We start from the raw sequence: 17,380 nt of genomic DNA, 5'->3' as shown, positions 1-17,380 counted from the left end.
ATATGAATCTGTCCTCCTCAACCTCACCTTAGTAGTAGAGTTTGGCTGTTCTTGTGTATATATATAAATATATATATGTGTGTGTGCATACATTTTTTTTCCAGGACAAACAAGGCTCTTCTTGTCTTTAAAAAAATATTTTATTTTTTATGCAATCCATAGACAATATTATACCAAAGCTAAAAAGAACACTTTTTTTCTACATTGATCAGTGTGTTTATTTTAAAATAAAATTAAGTTACTGTAGGTCATATGTATACATTTTATTCCTTAATTTTTTTACGACACTAAAATTATGACTCTGGTACAAAACACTACAAAGTTATTCACAGATTAATAAATCTGGGGGGGGGGGGGGGGGGTTCAATTTTGTGAGTTTTTTTGTAAGCAACACAAAAAAAAAGAAAATATTATTTGTAATAAATACAATTAATTAAAAAAAAATAAAAATAAAAAAAAATTAGCAAGAAAATAATAGCTATGGGGTGAAGGGGAAGAAGGAGTTATTTAGTGTCAATAAAGAACTGACATTATAAGCAGATTGAAGGCCATCCTGTTGATCTACTGATGAATGGAACACAGTAAATAAAAGGTAAGAACAATGTTACTTTGTATCTCTCCAGAAGACTTGTGAACAATGTTTATAAATACTGTTACGACAGTGCATCTGTTTATGGCAGCAGCTGTCATTCTGACAGCAGGGAGTTGCCAGGAATAGAGGCCAGGGAGTATGGTGGCGTCGAAGAAGGCCAGGGTGTGCTATGTAGACGTGGGCATGCCAGAAATTTTCATTTTGTTTAAATCCATTCATTCATTGAAGAATTTTGTTTTGTATGCGTTATGTTGAGCCCATTCATTTTTGAGATTCGTTTTTCTTCTTCGGCATTCATTATGTATATTCCTACATCTGGGTGAATTGGAAAAAACTGCAGGTTTTTTTTTTCCAGAAGATTGCTATATATTATACTATAGATTTGGACTCAAAGGATTCGATATTATCAGACGCTAGTCCAACCCACCAAGGCATGAGCTGGTAGGACAATATTGATTGGCGTCATGTCCGAATGAATGAATAGATTGCAATTTCGACTTTTGACCGTATTCGAAAATTTAATTAATTTCCCTATGGGCCTGAGCTACTATCGCATCATCTGAATGAAACAAATGCTAAATTTTTTTTTTCGGATTCGTGGACCCCCGTTTCTGTGTCCATTCAGTGATTCATTTACATCTGAAAAGCTAAATTTCGTCCCAAAAACAAATCGAAATGCCCAGTGTGAATACCCCCTGTACTTCTATGAATACTATGAATACCCAGTGTATGTCGATGAAGAAGTGGCAATGGTACACACACACAAGTACACACACAGACACATGTACACACACACACAGAGAGACACATGTACACACACCGACACATGTACACACACACAGAGACACATGTACACAGACACACACAGAGACACATGTACACACACACACACACACATGTACGCACACACACAGAGACACATGTACACACACACACACACAGAGACACATGTACACACACACACACAGAGACACATGTACACACACACACACAGACACATGTACACACACACACAGACACATGTACACACACACCTCAGTTTACGAATTTCATTTGTGCTGCGGGACGTTTCGCATTGCGAAAAATTCGTAAACCGAAACACGGTTTCCCATAGGAATGCTTTGAAAACTAATTAATCCATTCCGGAGGTCAGAAAAAATGTTTAAAAAAAAAAGTATTTTTATCTGTTCAAAACTCTTTATAAAGTGCACTTTAAAGGTGTAAATACTGTACAGGGACGTGATTTAAAAAAAAAATTCCTAAATGCATTGAAAACCAATTAATCTGTTCCGGAGGTCAGAAAAAAATTTTTTTCTGTTCAAAACACTTTATCAAGTGCATTTTAAAGGCATAAATACGTACAGGAACATGATAAAAAAATAAATAAATCATAAATGCATTGAAAACGTATTGCGAAAAAAATGCGTAAACCGAAAATTACATTAACCAAGGTATGCCTGTGTGTGTGTATATATATGTGTCTGTGTGTATGTGTATATATATAACACACATACGCACACACACACAGATAGGGAGTGCCTGCACTGTGAGCCAGAGTCCTCAATAGATGTATCTCTTACCTGTGTAAAGTCTCTGAATGTAAACATTCTACTATGAAGGCGAGGGAGTGTCAGGACCCGGATCTGAACCTGCAACCTCTGCTGTGTTTGATGATGTATCTTCTGCACTGAGTCACCTGGGATGCTGGACAGTTTCCTGGACAATTCTTTGAATGATCCTGCCTTGAACTTTGAAACCTTTGCTCCTCCCATGAACTTTCTATTTTTGCAATGTCTTTACACTTCCTGTTTGCTAGATTATTGTGTTGTCTCCAGCCAGTATTTCACTCTTGTCCCTCCTGCTGCTGTCCATATCTCCACTACCACTCATAACTGACCTTTGGCTTGTTTATTGGCTACGCTTCTGCTTGATCCCAACCTGCTATATCTGCTGCTGGACCCGGCTTGCTCACCTCCTGGTGGGGAGATCCTGAGGGCCACAGACTGGTATTAGCACATAGCAAAACCCATCACCACCATCAGGAGCTTTGGTGAATACCAGTTAGTGCTTAGAATACGCACCTCGGGTGAGCTTGCATCATCCACCAGGGTGACCTGCTCCTGGACCTATCCTGCTGGTCAGTGGGAGCCTCTCTACGGCTATAGCTACTGGCCTCTGAGCCTGACCCCTGACCATCTGGCAAACAGGCAGTGCAAAGGCATGGCTAAAATAGAAAGTCCATGGGAGGAGCAAAGGGTTCAATGTTTGAGAGAAACAAGGCTCAAGGCAGGATCATTCAATAAATTGTCCACGGCACTGTCCATTGTCCCAGGTGGCTCAGCAAGAAGAGACAACAGCAGAGGTTGTAGGTTCAGATCTGGGTCCTGACAGGGCGGGCAACTCATTCGTAGTGCAGTTTACTGGATGAAAGTGGATGGCTTCAAGTTCTGAATGGTGTTGTCACTATCCCGGCTGTCAGTGGGCGTGGATTTTCTGATGTGACATTAGGCGTGATCTCAGTGTAAAAGATTTACCACACTCCAAACAGGAAAAAGGGCGCTCGCCAGTGTGAAGTTTTTGGTGCGTGCGGAGGTTTCCTTTCTGAGTGAAACATTTCCCGCAGTCTAAACACAAAAAGGGGCGTTCGCCCGTGTGACTTCTCTGGTGTATACGAAGTGCTCTCTTCCAAGTGAAACATTTCCCGCACTCCAGACAAGGAAAAGAACTCTCGCCCGTGTGAATCTTCTGATGGGTTATAAGGTCGTGTTTTCGAGTGAAACATTTCTCACACTCTGAACATGAAAAGGGACGCTCGCCTGTGTGACACCTCTGGTGTCTGGAAAGGTCTGCTCTGTGTTTGAAACATTTTTCACACTGTAAACATGAATAAGGGCGTTCGTCAGTGTGACTTCTCAGGTGCCTGAGAAGGTGTCCTTTCCAGTTGAAACATTTCCCGCACTCTGAACATTGATATGGACCATGTTTGCTCTCCCCCGTGTTTGTTCTTTGATCTTCAGCAAGAGATGACTCTGATCTAAAACCTTCATTCACTTCCGTACACTGGATTGTTGCATTGTCTTTGTGTGGAGAAGTATCTACATTACTGGAAGATGATCTCTGGGAATTGGATGGATCCAAGGATTTCTCTGCAACGTGAAGCCTAGGATGGACTTCACTGGTAACAATATGTGACTGAAAAGAATCCTGAGGTTTACAGGAGTCCATTGGTCTATCCACACAGTAAGGGCTGTGATGTATTTTTTGAGAATTGGGTTTTGCTTCTGGAGAAGGATCTGCAATTTCTTTTCCTGCCGTATTAGAGTCCACATTGTGTCCACCTGAAAAAAAAAACCCAAAAACTTAAACTGTTCTTGAAGGACATAGGAATTCTGAGACAGTCAGGTTATACTGCTGCCTATAGGAGGTCGAAACACTAGCCAACAGAAAATATTTTGTAGGCCAACCTCCTCTTCTACCCAGTAGGCTTCAGTTTTGTGACCAAGCAGTGTAGGACCTGTGTACCACCATGGTAAGTAGCAAATTCTTTTATCATCCATTGAGAAACACAGGGATTCTAAAAACACTGTGACATCCAAAACCAATCAACTGATGCAAGGGCACAAACCCCGAGAGGTCCAACAGAAGTGCTGTACATCCGTCAACGGGAATCAATGTCTGAATGAAGGCTAGATGAAGAACAAGACCATGCAGAATGGGGAAAGTGACGTGACTAGGTACAGAAGAAGAGCAGCCTGGTGCTCCTAACCAGGACAGGGAATCACCGCAGTTCTCAGTTTCCTTTGCCTTAATCTTCACCTCAGACTAGCGGTGGTGTGAAATTGGTGGTGCCTAACCAGGACAGGGAATCACCACTAATGGGAAACCGGTACCTGAAGAAAGTGGAGGAACAATTACCATTCACCAAAAGCAGGTGGAAAACATACTAACCAAACTGGAAGAAAACTAGACCATGAATGAAGTGTGGTGAACAAGAAAAATTTTGTTTGGCCAGAGTGAGGAAAAATGGAACCCTAACTGACAAAAAGTCCAAAGTGGACACAGGGAGGCCTCAGCCTCACCAGAAGGAGCTAAAGAAGCCTCAGGTGAGGACAACCCTAAAACAATAGGGATCACAGATTCTAAATGACAGGCAACGGTTCTTTCCGAAGATACTGGACATATGCCCTCGGAAAACGATAGAAGAGTATGGGTTGAGGTCACCCGTTGCAGAAGAATTGTTCTCTGTGAGTCTTTGAGATGACACGTTGCAGCACTTAGCGGAAAAGGACTGGTGCAAGTGAGGCTTTTGTTCTTGAAGCACCACATGGATCAGCCTGTCTCCGGTTTTATTCCATTGCCTGCCTACAGGGACTTGGTCATCTCTGCCACTTGCAATGCTCATCAGCACCAGCTGCTTGGATTTAGGAATATGCAAACTCACAGGTCCAAGCAGCTGGTGCTGATGAGAGTCATAGGTGGCAGAGGACCAAGTCCCTGTAGGCAGTCAATGGAATAAAACCGGAGACGGGCTGATCCATGTGGTGCTTCAAGAACAGAAGCAGCAGGATAGTACTTTCTGCAGGCTTAATGGCAAGAGAAGGAGCTTGCAACCCTCCACCCAGCGTACTGTAGAACGTCAGTTCTCAGTTTCCTTTGCCTTAATCTTCACCTCAGTGAGACCAGCAGTGGTGCGAAATTGGTGGTGCCTAACCAGGATAGGGAATCACCACTGATGGGAAACCATAACCTGAAAAAAGCGGAGGAACAATTACTGTTCACCAAAACCAGGTGGAAAACATACTAACCAAACTGGAAGAAAACTAGACCATGAATGAAGTGTGGTCAACAAAACAATTTTGTTTGGCCAGATCAAGAGGAAAAATGGAACCCTAACTGACAAAAAGTCCAAAGTGAACACAGGGAGGCCTCGGCCTCACCAGAAGGAGCTAAAGAAGCTTCAGGTGAGGACAACCCTAGAACAATAGGGATCACAGTTTCTAAAGGACAGGCAATGGTTCTTTCCGAAGATACTGGACACATGCCCACGGAAAACGATAGAAGAGTATGGTTTGACGTTAAGGGAGTATGGGTTGGGTGCAAGTGAGGCAAGGTCACTTGGTCATCTCCGCCATCTGCGACGCTCATCAGCACTAGCTTGGATTTAGGAATATGCAAACTCACAGATCCAAGCAGCTGATGCTGATGAGAGTCATAGGTGGCAGAGATGACCAACTCCCTGTAGGCAGTCAATGGAATAAAACTGGAGACGGGCTGATCCATGTGGTGCTTCAAGAACAAGCAGCAGTAGGATAGTACTTTCTGCAGGCTTAATGTCAAGAGAAGGAGCGTGCAACCCTCCACCCAGTGTAATGTAGAACGTCAGATCTCAGTTTCCTTTGCCTTAATCTTCACCTCAGTGCAAACCAGGAGGTGGTGCAAAATTTAAAAAGACCCCCAACGGTACCAACTGGTAGCTCCGGGGGTTTTCAGCTTGACTAGCCTTAATCACTAAGGGGTTGATTTACTAAAATTGCAGAGTGCAAGATCCGGTGCAGCTGTCCATGGTAGCCAATCAGCTTCTAACAGTTTTTTCAATGAAGCTTTGCCAATAAAATCTGGAAGCCGATTGGTTTATATGCAGAGCCGCCCCGGATTTTGCACCCTCCAGCTTTAGTAAATCAACCCCTAAGTCAGTCATTAAAGACAGCTCTGGGCAGCAGTATAACCCAACTGTATTGAAATTCCTGCATCCCTCAACGGAAAAGAAAGAAATGTAAGTTTCGCAGGCAACAATAATTTGCAGAATGTTGGTAATTTTTTTTCCAAACTCTGGCCTTGAACGATGTATATAGTAAAACCGTAATACATGAAAGTATACATAACAACTGAGGAGAGTACTGGAGAGGACAGTATGGAAGAGAAGTGGAGTAACAACTGAGGAGAGGAGAGTACTGGAGAGGACAGTAAAGAAGAGCAGATGGAAGAGAAGGGGAGTAACAACTGAGTAGAGTACTGGAGAGGGAAGTAAAGAAGAGCAGATGGAAGAGGACGGGAGTAACAACTGAGGAGAGTAATGGAGAGGTCAGTACATAAGAGCAGATGGAAGAGGAGGAGAGTACAGGAGAGAGCAGTAAAGAAGAGCAGATGGAAGAGGAGCGGAGTAACAACTGAGGAGAGGAGAGTACTGGAGAGGACAGTACAGAAGAGCAGATGGCAGAGGAGGGGAGTAACAACTGAGGAGAAGAGAGTACTGGAAAGGACAGTACAGAAGAGCAGATGGAAGAGAAGGGGAGTAACAACTGAGTAGAGTACTGGAGAGGGAAGTAAAGAAGAGCAGATGGAAGAGGAGGGGAGTAACAACTGAGGAGAGTAATGGAGAGGTCAGTACAGAAGAGCAGATGGAAGAGGAGGAGAGTACAGGAGAGAGCAGTAAAGAAGAGCAGATGGAAGAGGAGCGGAGTAACAACTGAGGAGAGGAGAGTACTGGAGAGGACAGTACAGAAGAGCAGATGGCAGAGGAGGGGAGTAACAACTGAGGAGAAGAGAGTACTGGAAAGGACAGTACAGAAGAGCAGATAGAAGAGGAGGGAAGTAACAAATTATCAGAGGAGAGTACTGGAGAGGGCAATAAAGAGCAGATCGAAGAGGAGGGGAATTACAACTGAGGAGAGGAGAGTACTGGAGAGGACAGTAAAGAAGAGCAGATGGAAGAGGAGGGGAGTACCAACTGAGGAGAGAAGAGAACAGTACAGAAGAGCAGACAGAAGAGAAGAGAAGGGGAGTAACAACTGAGGAGAGGAGAGTACTTTAGACAGCACTAAAGAAGAGCAGATGGGAGAGGAGGGGAGTAACAACTGAGGAGAGTACTGGAACGGACAGTAAAGAAGAGCAGACAGAAAAGGAGGGGAGTAACAACTGAGGAGAGGAGAGTAACAACTGAGGAGAGTACTGGAGAGGGAAGTAAAGAAGAGCAGATGGAAGAGAAGTGGAGTAACAACTGAGGAGAGTACTGAAGAGGACAGTACAGAAGAGCAGATGGAAGAGGAGGAGAGTACAGGAGAGAGCAGTAAAGAAGAGCAGATGGAAGAGGAGCGGAGTAACAACTGAGGAGAGGAGAGTACTGGAGAGGACAGTACAAAAGAGCAGATGGAAGAGGAAGGGAGTAACAACTGAGGAGAGGAGAGTACTGGAGAGGACAGTACAGAAGAGCAGACGGAAAAGGAGGGAAGTAACAACTGAGGAGAGGAGAGTACTGGAGAGGGAAGTAAAGAAGAGCAGATGGAAGAGGAGGGGAGTAACAACTGAGTAGAGTACTGGAGAGGACAGTACAGAAGAGCAGACGGAAGAGGAGGGGAGTAACAACTGAGAGGACAGTACAGAAGAGCAGATGGAAGAGGAGGAGAGTACTGGAGAGAGCAGTAAAGAAGAGCAGACTGAAGAGGAGGGGAGTAACAACTGAGGAGAGGAGAGTACTGGAGAAGACAGTAAAGAGGTGCAGATTGAAGAGGAGGGGAGTAACAACTGAGGAGAGTAGAGTAATGGAGAGGACAATAAAGAAGAGCAGATGAAAGAGGAGGGGAGTAACAACTGAGGAGAGTACTGGAGACGGAAGTAAAGAAGAGCAGATGGAAGAGGAGGGGAGTAACAACTGAGGAAAAGAGAGTACTGGAGCGGACAGTAGAGAAGAGCAGACAGAAGAGGAGGGGAGTAACAACTGAGGAGAGGAGAGTACTGGAGAGGACAGTGCAGAAGAGCAGATGGAAAAGAAGGGGAGTAACAACTGAGGAGAGTTCTGGAGAGGGAAGTACAGAAGAGCAGATGGAAGAGGAGGGAAGTAACAAATGAGCAGAGGAGAGTACTGGAAAGGACAGTACAGAAGAGCACATAGAAGAGGAGGGGAATTACAACTGAGGAGAGGAGAGTACTGGAGAGGACAGTAAAGAAGAGCAGACGGAAAAGGAGGGGAGTAACAACTGAGGAGAGTACTGGAGCAGACAGTAAAGAAGAGCAGACAGAAGAGGAGGGAAGTAAAAACTGAGGAGAGGAGAGTACTGGAGAGGACAGTAAAGAAGAGCAGACAGAAGAGGAGGGAGTAACAACTGAGGAGAGTACTGGAGAGGGCAGTAAATAGCAGACGGAAGAGGAGGGGAGTAACAACTGAGGAGAGAAGAGTACTGGAGAGGACCACAAAGATCAGATGGAAGAGGAGGGGATTAAAAGTGGGCAGAACAAAGGAGACACTTGAAATCGAAGAGAGAACCCAAAGAGAGGAATGTATCAAAACTGGAGCAGCTAGAATTTGGAGCAGCTGTGCATGGCAACCAATCAACTTCTGTCTTTCATTTTCAAAGCTTAACTAAACAAGCTGAAGATAGAAGCTGATTGGTTGCCATGAACAGGTGCTCCTGTTTTGATAAATTCCCCCTAAAGTATACACGGTCTCTCCGTTTGATGGTCTATAATTTATCTATTGCCTACTGGATGCTGTGCATGTCTGCAGATTCTTCATAATTTTGTATCAATTTGCATACATTAAACATGGAGGAATAAAATGGAAAAGAAACGCCCTTCTGCTGAGTTATTTATGACATACCTGTCCCGATGGCTACAGAAGATTCCTCCTCTTTAACTGTCACCGTCATTCTAAATTGCTCTGTAAACCGAGGATCACCTCTCACAGATCTCTCATCTTCTTCCTCTTTAATCTCAACTTTCATATTATTGAGCTTTTCCCCCTTAACATACAGAATGATAAAAGTAACTTCTGGAAAATGTGAGATCCTATAACCTAAGGATACACGTAAGAAAATAGTTCTTTACCTGATGATGGTGAGGGATGGTGTGATCTTCCTGTGTGGAATCCCGGGAATACAGAGGACGGGGACATATCTCTGGTGGGTTCCCATTACTGGATCCATCTACCTGATGATGGTGAGGGATGGTGTGATCTTCCTGGGTGGAATCCCGGGAATACAGAGGACGGGGACATCTCTCTGGTGGGTTCCCATGACTGGATCCATCTGTAGGAAACACACACACTGACTGAATCTATTGTTTCTATGTATTTATCAGATGATGGGGGATCTAGGTGGACCCTCCGTACTGCTCTCTCCTTTCCAATAAAGTCTCCTCTTACCCGGTGATGTGAGGGGCGGCTGATTGTCCATCATGACTTCCTTGTAGAGATCCTTGTGTCCTTCTAAATACTCCCACTCCTCCATGGAAAAATAGACAGTGACACCCTGACACCTTATAGGAACCTGACAAACACAATGATACAGTCACCATCCAGACACATCCCTTGTCAGTTACTGGAGAATGTCCCAGAATTCCCGGCACCGCTCACCTCTCCTGTCAGCAGCTCCACCATCTTCTTGGTGATTTCCAGAATCTTTTTCTCATTGCATCTCTCAGATTTCAGGGTGGGAGGTGAAGAGGACCCATGAGGGCAGCACCTGGGGGTCAGCTTCTCATTAGATGTCTTTTTCACAACTTGGTAATTCTATTAAAAAGATTAATCTCTATCAGTATTTATAGAATCCTCCTCACCTCTCCGGTCAGGTCTGTGTTTTATTAATAGAGATAAGAGTAATGTCCCGTGACCTCCCAGAATCCTCCTCACCTCTCTGGTCAGGTCTGTTGTTTTAATAATAGAGATGAGTGATGTCATGTGACCTCCCAGAATCCTCCTCACCTCTCCTGTCAGGTCTGTGTTTTATTAATAGAGATGAGTGGTGTCATGTGACCTCCCAGAATCCTCCTCACCTCCCTCCCAGAATCCTCCTCACCTCTCTGGTTAGGTCTGTTGTTTTAATAATAGAGATGAGTGATGTCATGTGACCTCCCAGAATCCTCCTCACCTCTCCTGTCAGGTCTGTGTTTTATTAATAGAGATGAGTGGTGTCATGTGACCTCCCAGAATCCTCCTCACCTCTCCGGTAAGGTCTGTGTTTTATTAATAGAGATGAGTGATGTCATGTGACCTCCCAGAATCCTCCTCATCTCTCCGGTAAGGTCCCTGTTTTATTAATAGAGAGAAGAGTGATGTCATGTGACCTCCCAGAATCTTCCTCACCTCTCCGGTCAGCAGGTAGATGATCTCCAGGGTGAAGCCCAATATCCTCTCAGTCATGTGACTTTGATGATGGTCCATTCTCATTCATGTGGTCATGTGATCTGTACAGGGGGTTCCTCTCTACAGATGGAAATTATTGATATATTAGTTTTTGGCACCAGGTGGATATGTCATGCAATGGTTAGGATTATCTGGTATAGAGACTGATGTGACTGACTCAGTGTTTTCTGTACAGCTCTGTAGCATATGTTAGAGCTATATAAATATAATATCGAACACTGCTGCTTGCTGCATATCTTGTAAAGCTTAAAGGCTAAGTCCAACTTTTTGGCCATTTTCTGGCCTTCTATTATCGCTAGTTCGGTGTGGCTGAGTGTGGCTCCACACACACACAGCCATATATTTACACAGATTTGTTAATGAACAACTAAAAGTCCCACCTGCCACCCCAGTGAAGGGACTCAAAATTGGAGCAGAATTGTAATGACATCACCACACTTGTAGTCTATTGATTACCTCCTCTAGATCCATAAATAATGTTCTGTACCTCCTCCAGCTCCATAACCAAAGGTTTGTTCCTCCAGTTACATAACTGAAGGTCTGTACCTCCTCTAGCTCCATAACCAAAGGTTCGTATCTCTTTCAGCTCCATTACCAAAGGCCCATACCGCCTCTAGCTCGATAACCAAAGGTCCATACCTCCTCCAGCTCCAAAAACAGAGGTCCTTACCCCCCTATCTACTTATCCAAAGGTCTGTACTTACTGCAGCTCCATAACCGAAGGTCTGTACCTCTTCCAACTCCATTATTGAAGGTCTGTACCTCTTCCAGCTCCATAACTGAAGGTCGGTACCTCTTCCAGCTACATAACCAAAAGTCCGTACTCTCTCCAGCTCCATAACCAAAGGTCTCTACTTCCTCTATCTCCATAACTGAAGGTCTGTACCTCCTCAAACTCCATAAACAAAGGTCTGTACTTTTTCCAGCTCCATTACTGAAGGTCGGTACCTCCTTCAGCACCATAACTGAAGGTCCCTACCTCTTCTAGCTCCATAACCAAAGGTTTGTACCTCTTCAAGCTCCATTACTGAAGGTCTGTGCTTCCTCAAGCACAATAACCGAAGGTCCACACCTCTTCCAGCTCCATAAATGAAGGTCCGTGCCTCTTCCAACTTCATTACCAAAGGTTCGTACCTCCTCCAGCTCCATAACTGAAGGTCAGTACCTCTTCCAGCTACATAACTGAAAGTACGTACTCTCTCCAGATCCATAGCCAAAGGTCTCTACTGCTTCTATCTCCATAACTGAAGGTCTGTACCTCCTCAAACTCCATAATCAAAGGTCTGTACTTTTTCCAGCTCCATTACCGAAGGTCAGTACCTCCTCCAGCACCATAACCGAAAGTCCCTACCTCTTCTAGCTCCATAACCAAAGGTTCGTACCTCTTCAAGCTCCATTACTGAAGGTCTGTGTCTCCTCAAGCTCAATAACCGAAGGTCCATACCTCTTCCAGCTCCATAAACGAAGGTCCGTGCCTCTTCCAACTTCATTACCAAAGGTTCGTACCACCTCCAGCTTCAAAACTGAAGGTCTGTACCTCCTCTAGCTTTATAACTGAAGGTCCATACATCCTACAACTCCATAACCAAAGGGCAGTGTCCCCTCCAGCTCTATAACAAAATTTCCATACCTCCTTTAGCACTGTAACCAAAGGTCCATTCCTCCTCAAGCTCCTAATCCAAAGATCCATACCTCTTCCAGTTCTACAACCAAAAGTCTACCTTTTCCAGCTCCATAATTGAAGGTCTGTACCTTCGGCTAAAGGAATAGTCTTCAGGAGATTGTGCATTGCACTTGCGATCCAGTGATCATGATTGCAATCTTTTGCTGGGTCCAATGCAAAAAAGTAATCAATGCAAATTGTTTTTATATTGGTAAATTTATTCTTTTCTTTTTTTTAAGGGGGAACATGGCTTTTTGATGAAACCTATATTGCACACACACACATACATATATATATATATATATTATATATATATAAAAAATGTTCGTTCATGACTGTGGTGGAGACATATTTGGCTTCTATGGTCCAAAGGTTGACGTGACTAGCTCAGTATTCTCAGTACAGCACTATGGCATATGTTACAGCTATAGAATGTATTAATAGAAAATTATGTATTATACTATATTTGTATCATCATCTGCTAGAGATAAAAGACATCACCTTGACTATGGAGGAAGAGGACAGACATGACGATGGAGGAAGAGGACAGACATGACGATGGAGGAAGAGGACAGACATGACGGGAGGGTTACTGGGTGTAAATATGAAATAAGATCTTATTACCTCCTCTGCTGCCAGTTCCACCAATGTCTCCTCTCAACCTCCTCCTGGCTCACCTCTCACCCGGAACTTCCTTTTTATACATCAACATCACTTCCTGTCTGTGCGCTCTTGAGGTCATACCTAGTGGAGAATAGAGGAACTGCAGCCTTTACTCCAAAGTTGCGTACAGTCTTCTGAGGATTGCATCGATAAGTCATCATCACACTGAAGATCCCCATCACATTCCAGCCAAGGATGCGTCTGTTATGAAATGACGTGAACTCTGTCACAGTTGCTACCATCGAGCGAACAACAGACTGGTGTCATTTCTACAGAGGTGCATCTTCCATCATTGCGTTCCATGGCAGAACTTGCCAACCCATACCAGTGGGCAGACTTGTGTTCGACTAGTTATTCGTATGTTGTTGATTCAATTAGCTAAGGGCCTAGTCCCAGCCTAGCCAGGCCCATCTCCCTTTCTATTTAAGCTTGGCTTATTCCCTCAGCTATTGCCTGAGAAACGGCTAGTGTTCCTAGTGCCAGGTCTCCCAATGTTTCCTAGTGTCCCCGACCTTCTGAGAAGATTCCAAATGGCCCCAATATTTTGAGGATCCTAGTGTTCCAGACGTTCTGAGAAGATTCCAAATGACCCCAATATTCTGAGGAACCTAGTGTTCCAGACTTTGAGAAGATTCCAAATGACCCCAATATTTCAAGGATCCTGGTGTTCCAGACTTTCAGAGAAGATTCAAAATGACCCCAATATTCCAAGGATCCTGGTATCTCAGGCTTTTTGAGAAGATTCCAAATGACCCCAATATTTAGAGGATCCTAGTGTCCCCGACCTTCTGAGAAGATTCCAAATGACCCCAATATTTAGAGGATCCTAGTGTTCCAGACTTTCAGAGATTCCAAATGACCCGATATTTCAAGAAACGTAGCGTTCCAGACTTGCTGAGAAGATTCCAAATGACCCCAATATTTCGAGGAACCTAGTGTCCAAGACTTTCTGAGAAGATTAAAATGAACTCAAAATTTAAAGAATTTTTGTGTCCCAGACTTTCTGAGAAGATTCCCAATATTTCGAGGAACCTAGTGTTCTAGACTTTCAGAGAAGATTCCAAATGACCCCAATATTTCAAGGAACGTAGCGTTCCAGAGTTTCTGAGAAGATTCCAAATGACCTGATATTTCAAGGAACGTAGCGTTCCAGACTTGCTGAGAAGATTCCAAATGACCCCAATATTTTCAGGATCCTAGTGTTTCAGACCTTCTGAGAAGATTCCAAATGTCCCCAGTATTTCAAGAATCCTAGTGTCCTAGACTTTCTAAGAAGATTCAATATGACACCAATATTTAGAGGATACTAGTATCCCAGACTTTCTGAGGAGATTCCAAATGACCCCAATATTTCCAGGATCCTAGTGTTCCAGACCTAGGAAGATTCCAAATGGCCCCAATATTTTGAGGAACCTAGTGTCCAAGACTTTCTGAGAAGATTAAAATGAACCCAAAATTTAAAGAATTTTTGTGTCCCAGACTTTCTGAGAAGATTCCCAATATTTCGAGGAACCTAGTGTTCTAGACTTTCAGAGAAGATTCCAAATGACCCCAATATTTCAAGGAACGAAGCGTTCCAGAGTTTCTGAGAAGATTCCAAATGACCTGATATTTCAAGGAACGTAGCGTTCCAGACTTGCTGAGAAGATTCCAAATGACCCCAATATTTTCAGGATCCTAGTGTTTCAGACCTTCTGAGAAGATTCCAAATGTCCCCAGTATTTCAAGAATCCTAGTGTCCTAGACTTTCTAAGAAGATTCAATATGACACCAATATTTAGAGGATACTAGTATCCCAGACTTTCTGAGGAGATTCCAAATGACCCCAATATTTCCAGGATCCTAGTGTTCCAGACCTAGGAAGATTCCAAATGGCCCCAATATTTTGAGGAACCTAGTGTCCAAGACTTTCTGAGAAGATTAAAATGAACCCAAAATTTAAAGAATTTTTGTGTCCCAGACTTTCTGAGAAGATTCCCAATATTTCGAGGAACCTAGTGTTCTAGACTTTCAGAGAAGATTCCAAATGACCCCAATATTTCAAGGAACGTAGCGTTCCAGAGTTTCTGAGAAGATTCCAAATGACCCCAATATTTCAAGGATCCTGGTGTCTCAGGCTGAGAAGATTCCAAACGACCCCAATGTTTTCAGAATCCTAGTGTTCCACACCTTTTCAGAAGATTCCAAATGTCCCCAGTATTTCAAGGATCCTAGTGTCCTAGACTTTCTGAGAGATTCCATATGACCCCAATATTTAGAGGATCCTAGTATCCCAGACTTTCTGAGGAGATTCCAAATGTTCCCAGTATTTCAAGGATCCTAGTGTCCTAGACTTTCTGAGAAGATTCCAAATGACCCCAGTATTTCAAGGATCCTAGTGTCCTAGACTTTCTGAGAAGACTCCAAATGACCCCAATATTTCAAGGAACGTAGCGTTCCAGACTTTCTGAGAAGATTCCATATGACCCCAATATTTAGTGGATCCTAGTATCCCAGACTTTCTGAGGAGATTCCAAATGTTGCCAGTATTTCAAGGATCCTAGTGTCCTAGACTTTCTGAGAAGATTCCAAATGGCCCCAATATTTTGAGGATCCTAGTGTTCCAGACTTTGCAAAGATTCCAAATTACCCCTATATAATTAAACGCAATATTTCGAGGAACCTAGTGTTACAGACTTTCAGAGAAGATTCCAAATGACCTGATATTTCAAGGAACGTAGCGTTCCAGACTTGCTGAGAAGATTCCAAATGACCCCAATATTTTCAGGATCCTAGTGTTTCAGACCTTCTGAGAAGATTCCAAATGTCCCCAGTATTTCAAGAATCCTAGTGTCCTAGACTTTCTAAGAAGACTCAATATGACACCAATATTTAGAGGATACTAGTATCCCAGACTTTCTGAGGAGATTACAAATGACCCCAATATTTCCAGGATCCTAGTGTTCCAGAGCTAGAAAGATTGCAAATGGCCCCAATATTTTGAGGAACCTAGTGTACCAGACTTTCAGAGAAGATTCCAAATGACCCCAATATTTCAAGGAACGTAGAGTTTTAGAGTTTCTGAGAAGATTCCAAATGACCCCAATATTTCAAGGATCCTGGTGTCTCAGGCTTTCTGAGAAGATTCCAAACAACCCCAATGTTTTCAGGATCCTAGTGTTCCAGACCTTCTGAGAAAATTCCAAATGTCCTTAGTATTTCAAGGATCCTAGTGTCCTAGACTTTCTGAGAAGATTCCATATGACCCCAATATTTATAGGATCCTAGTATCCCAGACTTTGAGGAGATTCCAAATGACCCCAATATTTCCAGGATCCTAGTGTTCCAGACCTAAGAAGATTCCAAATGGCCCAATATTTTGAGGATCCAAGTGTTCCAGACTTTGCGAAGATTCCAAATTACCCCAATATAATTACTCCAATATTTAGAGGAACCTAGTGTTCCAGACTTTCAGAGAAGATTCCAAATGACCCGATATTTCAAGGAACGTAGCGTTCCAGACTTGCTGAGAAGATTCCAAATGACCCCAATATTTTCAGTATCCTAGTGTTCCAGACCTTCTGAGAAGATTCCAAATGTCCCCAGTATTTCAAGAATCCTAGTGTCCTAGACTTTCTAAGATGATTCAATATGACACCAATATTTAGAGGATCCTGGTGTCTCAGGCTTTCTGAGAAGATTCCAAATGACCCGATATTTCAAGAAACGTAGCGTTCCAGACTTGCTGAGAAGATTCCAAATGACCCCAGTATTTTCAGGATCCTAGTGTTTCAGACCTTCTGAGAAGAAGATTCCAAATGTCCCCAGTATTTCAAGGATCCTAGTGTCCCAGACTTTCTGAGGAGATTCCAAATGACCCCAGTATTTCCAGGATCCTAGTGTTCCAGACCTAAGAAGATTTCAAATGACCCCAATGTTTCAAGGATCCTCGTGTCCACAACCTTCTGAGAAGATTCCAAATGACCCCAATATTTTGAGGAACCTAGTGTTCCAGACTTTCAGAGAAGATTCCAAATGACCTGATATTTTAAGGATCCTGGTGTCTCAGGCTTTCTGAGGAGATTCCAAATGACCCCAGTATTTCCAGGATCCTAGTGTCCCAGACTTTCTGAGAAGATTCCAAATGACCCCAATACTTCAAGGATCCTCTGACTTTCTGAGAAGATTCTGAGATGAATTCAATCTCCTGGCTTTGTTATGCATCCGTTCTGGCAGAAAGTGCTAGATAAGTTGAATTTTGTATATGACGCTGCGCTAACTACAAATCCTGTTCTATGCCTACAGGGGTGTGTAAATTTTAAGAACTTGCATCAGAACCACGTAGTGG

The 17,380-nt window shown here is 43.3% G+C and overlaps 1 protein-coding gene across 4 annotated transcripts in view; it reads right to left on the bottom strand.

Annotated features, from left to right (window-relative positions):
• Positions 1–1,749: 1,749 nt before the first annotated feature.
• The window catches only part of LOC149453259 (uncharacterized), a 32,322-nt gene continuing 16,691 nt past the window's right edge, over positions 1,750–17,380 (bottom strand). Inside the window, exons 1-7 of one of the 4 annotated variants that reach the window (XM_089688451.1) lie at positions 11,432–16,695; positions 10,668–10,787; positions 9,939–10,094; positions 9,729–9,852; positions 9,413–9,612; positions 9,186–9,327; positions 1,750–3,930 (exon numbers count right to left, since the gene is read on the bottom strand). In XM_089688451.1, the coding sequence (XP_089544577.1) occupies positions 3,068–3,930; positions 9,186–9,327; positions 9,413–9,612; positions 9,729–9,852; positions 9,939–10,094; positions 10,668–10,751 (1,569 nt within the window). In that variant the 5' untranslated portion in view covers positions 10,752–10,787; positions 11,432–16,695 and the 3' untranslated portion in view covers positions 1,750–3,067. Of the gene's footprint in view, positions 3,931–9,185; positions 9,328–9,412; positions 9,613–9,728; positions 9,853–9,938; positions 10,095–10,667; positions 16,696–17,380 lie in introns of those variants that run through there. The other 3 variants (XM_089688450.1, XM_089688449.1, XM_089688452.1) reach the window with 3 other exon arrangements.

The sequence above is a fragment of the Staurois parvus genome, unplaced genomic scaffold, assembly GCF_062004578.1.
Source record: "Staurois parvus isolate SC_StPar_1 unplaced genomic scaffold, SC_StPar_1.0 ptg000449l, whole genome shotgun sequence".
In the NCBI taxonomy this organism is placed as follows: Eukaryota; Metazoa; Chordata; class Amphibia; order Anura; family Ranidae; genus Staurois; species Staurois parvus.
The sequence above is the reverse complement of the archived record's forward strand: the minus strand, read 5'-3'. Positions and strand labels throughout refer to the sequence as shown.